We start from the raw sequence: 2,876 nt of genomic DNA on the forward strand, positions 1-2,876 counted from the left end.
GGCCCCATCCCCCGCCGCCGCCCGCTCCCCGCGCGGCGGCCGAGCCGCGGTACCTTGCGGACCCCCTTGTAGATGTAGAAGTAGAGCTCCCGGCCCACATTGAAGCAGAGCCGGTCCCCGTTGCCGCTCTGGTCGTTGACGTTGACGAAGGAAACGCGCACCGGGTTGGAGCCCTGCGAGTTGAAGGGCACCCGGTTGGGCCGGCTGTACTCCGAGTGGCTCAGCAGCTTGTAGAGCCCCTCCCGGGTGGTGAACTGGGTCTTAATCTCGTTCATCTCCTTCCCTCCTCCCTCCGCCGCCATCTTGGAAAGGAGCATTCATCCTGCCCCAGTGCCCGGATGTGGCGCCACTGCGCACGCGCCGCCGCCGCCGGGGCTCGCGCGCCGCGCCGCGGGGGCGGCCACGCACGGGGCGGCGCGGGGAGGAGCCGCGGCGCTTGTTTACTGCGCGCCTGCGCATGCGCCGCCCGGGGCGCGCGGGGCGGGGCCTGGGTGAGGGGGCGGGGTCTGACGGGGAGGGCGGGGCCTGGCGGGGAGGGCGGGCCGGCGGCCGTTGAGGGGGCGGTGCAAGATGGCGGCGGGCGGGCGGGATGTGGGAGCGGGCTGGGGTCTGGGCTCAGGTTCTGCTTCGTGGGTGTGGAGAGCAGCGTGGTACATGGGAGAGAGCGGGGTCTGTCAGCTCCGCGCGAGTGTCCGTTCCTGCCAGCGCGCAGGGCAGGCTGGTAACCGCCGTCATGTGAGGTGGAGCCGGGGGAGCAGTGCGGGCTGAAGCACCACCCTCATGCAGGCGATGGTGCCTCTATGGACTGGGACGGCCCTTCCCCCGGGGTCACGGAAAGGGAGATGTGAGCACTGAGCGGCGGCTGTTTGCCACGGCCCAGGCCAGCCTCGGCGGCAGGTTGCCGCCATGTGCGTGAAGTCAAGATGCCAACTTGCTGTGGTCCAAACCTGCCCGGCCGCCCTGCTCCGTAAAGGAGCGGGCAAACGCGGGGAGCAGCCCTGGCCCAGGCAGCGTTTCCAGGCAAGCCAATGCTAACACGAAGGAAGCAGGGCCACCATCCCTGCAGCTCCGCAGCAGCCTCTCTCCGAGCTGACAGCTGCATGCAGAGCTGCGCTGGGGAGTTGGCCCCGCTCAACATTAACCTGAAAAACTGGTTATCACATCATTTATTTCATCGTTCTGATCATCTTGCATCTGTGTCGTATGGGGAACCAGATATATGCCTCTTGCTGGTACAAGCGAGGAGATGGGGTCAAAAAAGAACTATTTTCATGGAGCAGGGAGGAAAGACTTCTTTTTTTCCCAGCAGTTGCAAAGAGTTTGTCTAACTACTCATGGTTTGAAATCATGATTGCTTGCCTTAAATTAATCTAAGACTGATCTGCCACTATCAAAAGGGTTTTTGATCTCTGCCCTGTCTTTGCTGGCATATTTTTACTGTCACTCTTGCATCAATTGTAGCAATCATGCAACCAAAGGGTGAGTCTGAGAAGCGTGAAAACTAATGCGAGAGAGAAAAACGGCAGGTCCACAGATAAAGAAGCTGCTGATCAGCCACCAAGCTGATCCAGTTCATCCCAGAACTGGTAGAGCCAAAATAAGGAAGCAGCTGGAATTGTGCAGCTGGGAGAATCTAAGCAGCACAGCATTAAATCATCTTAAAAATAAAAAAATGCACTTTAAATATGTAGTTTCATATTGTACCTGACTTGGTCAAATGTGACCGCTACCAAAAGAGTTTGTCCTGCTTTCTTCCTTTCTGACTGTGAGTTTCTGCTGCTGCTACTTCCTTCTCAAGCAGTGGTGCTCATCTGACCCCATGGGGAACCATAAAGAAAGACAAATGGGTAGAGAGTTTAATTAACCCCTTCTCCAAATGTGAAATGACCAAGATCCTCCTCCTTTACTATCCATTAGATCAATTCAATTGCAGAAGTCCACTTGGACTCCAGCGGGCAAAAGGGATTTAGTCTCTAATCAATTCAGTTCAAAAGGATTTTATTTGCAGCTAAATATGACCATGGTGCTGAACATTAAAATATTATTACAAAATAGCTGAGAGAGATGACACAGCTGAAGATCTCCAGGTTAACTCGCACAGAATATATATATATTTATATTATATTATATTATATTATATTATATTATATTATATTATATTATATTATATTATATTATATTATATTATATATATCTGAGTGAACATCTGGACAGATAGTAGATTTTATAAAAGTTGCCAGATGTTGAAGCCTTGTTTGGAATTCGTAATGCAAATCTAATCAGTAATGACCAATAGATCTTGTCAACGTAACAGTTGGCCCTGCCAGACGGTATTGATGATCTCCTAAAAGCATGTAAAGGTGAGCAGAACTACAGTTATTTTAGGAATCATCAGTAGTTCTTTCATGTAGAAATGTCATGTACAGACTTCTTTTTGGAAGAGAATCAGAATATTTTCAGTCATCAGAAAAAAAGTAGGAAGTGCAAGGATTGCTTACATAATAATATTCAAAGCAGATAAGAATTTAACAAACAAAAAAGTTAATTGTTGCTTCAAACAGACTTAATATGTCTTATTCATGACACAGTGATAACACTAGCTAGGTCACTATGAAAAACAAAGCAGGCAACTTTGGTAAAAGGATTGTATGGAATGTAAATGTTACTGGAACCACAGCAGGCCATCCGTCACTGAAGGAATGAGTGCAATCCAAAGAATAAACAAAGTTAACATGTACCTGGTTATCAGCAGTATGTGATGGTGCAGAAAGTCAACGAATTGGTGTAGTGTTTAACATATACCCAGAAACATCAATAAAAACTGCTGAGAGATTCCACAGAGAATCCAAGACAAATATTCATTTCAAAAACACAGC

General features: G+C 49.8%; 1 protein-coding gene across 4 annotated transcripts in view; it reads right to left on the reverse strand.

The window, feature by feature from the left end:
* The window catches only part of WDR20 (WD repeat domain 20), a 43,116-nt gene extending 42,799 nt beyond the window's left edge, over nt 1-317 (reverse strand). For 3 of the 4 annotated variants that reach the window (XM_026050459.1, XM_026050460.1, XM_026050457.1), the window contains exon 1: nt 54-302. In XM_026050459.1, the coding sequence (XP_025906244.1) occupies nt 54-302 (249 nt within the window). Of the gene's footprint in view, nt 1-53 lie in introns of all 4 variants that reach the window. The other variant, XM_026050458.1, reaches the window with a different exon arrangement.
* Nucleotides 318-2,876: the final 2,559 nt, after the last annotated feature.

This window comes from Nothoprocta perdicaria, unplaced genomic scaffold, assembly GCF_003342845.1.
Source record: "Nothoprocta perdicaria isolate Ctin4 unplaced genomic scaffold, notPer1 scaffold_69, whole genome shotgun sequence".
Classification (NCBI taxonomy): domain Eukaryota; kingdom Metazoa; phylum Chordata; class Aves; order Tinamiformes; family Tinamidae; genus Nothoprocta; species Nothoprocta perdicaria.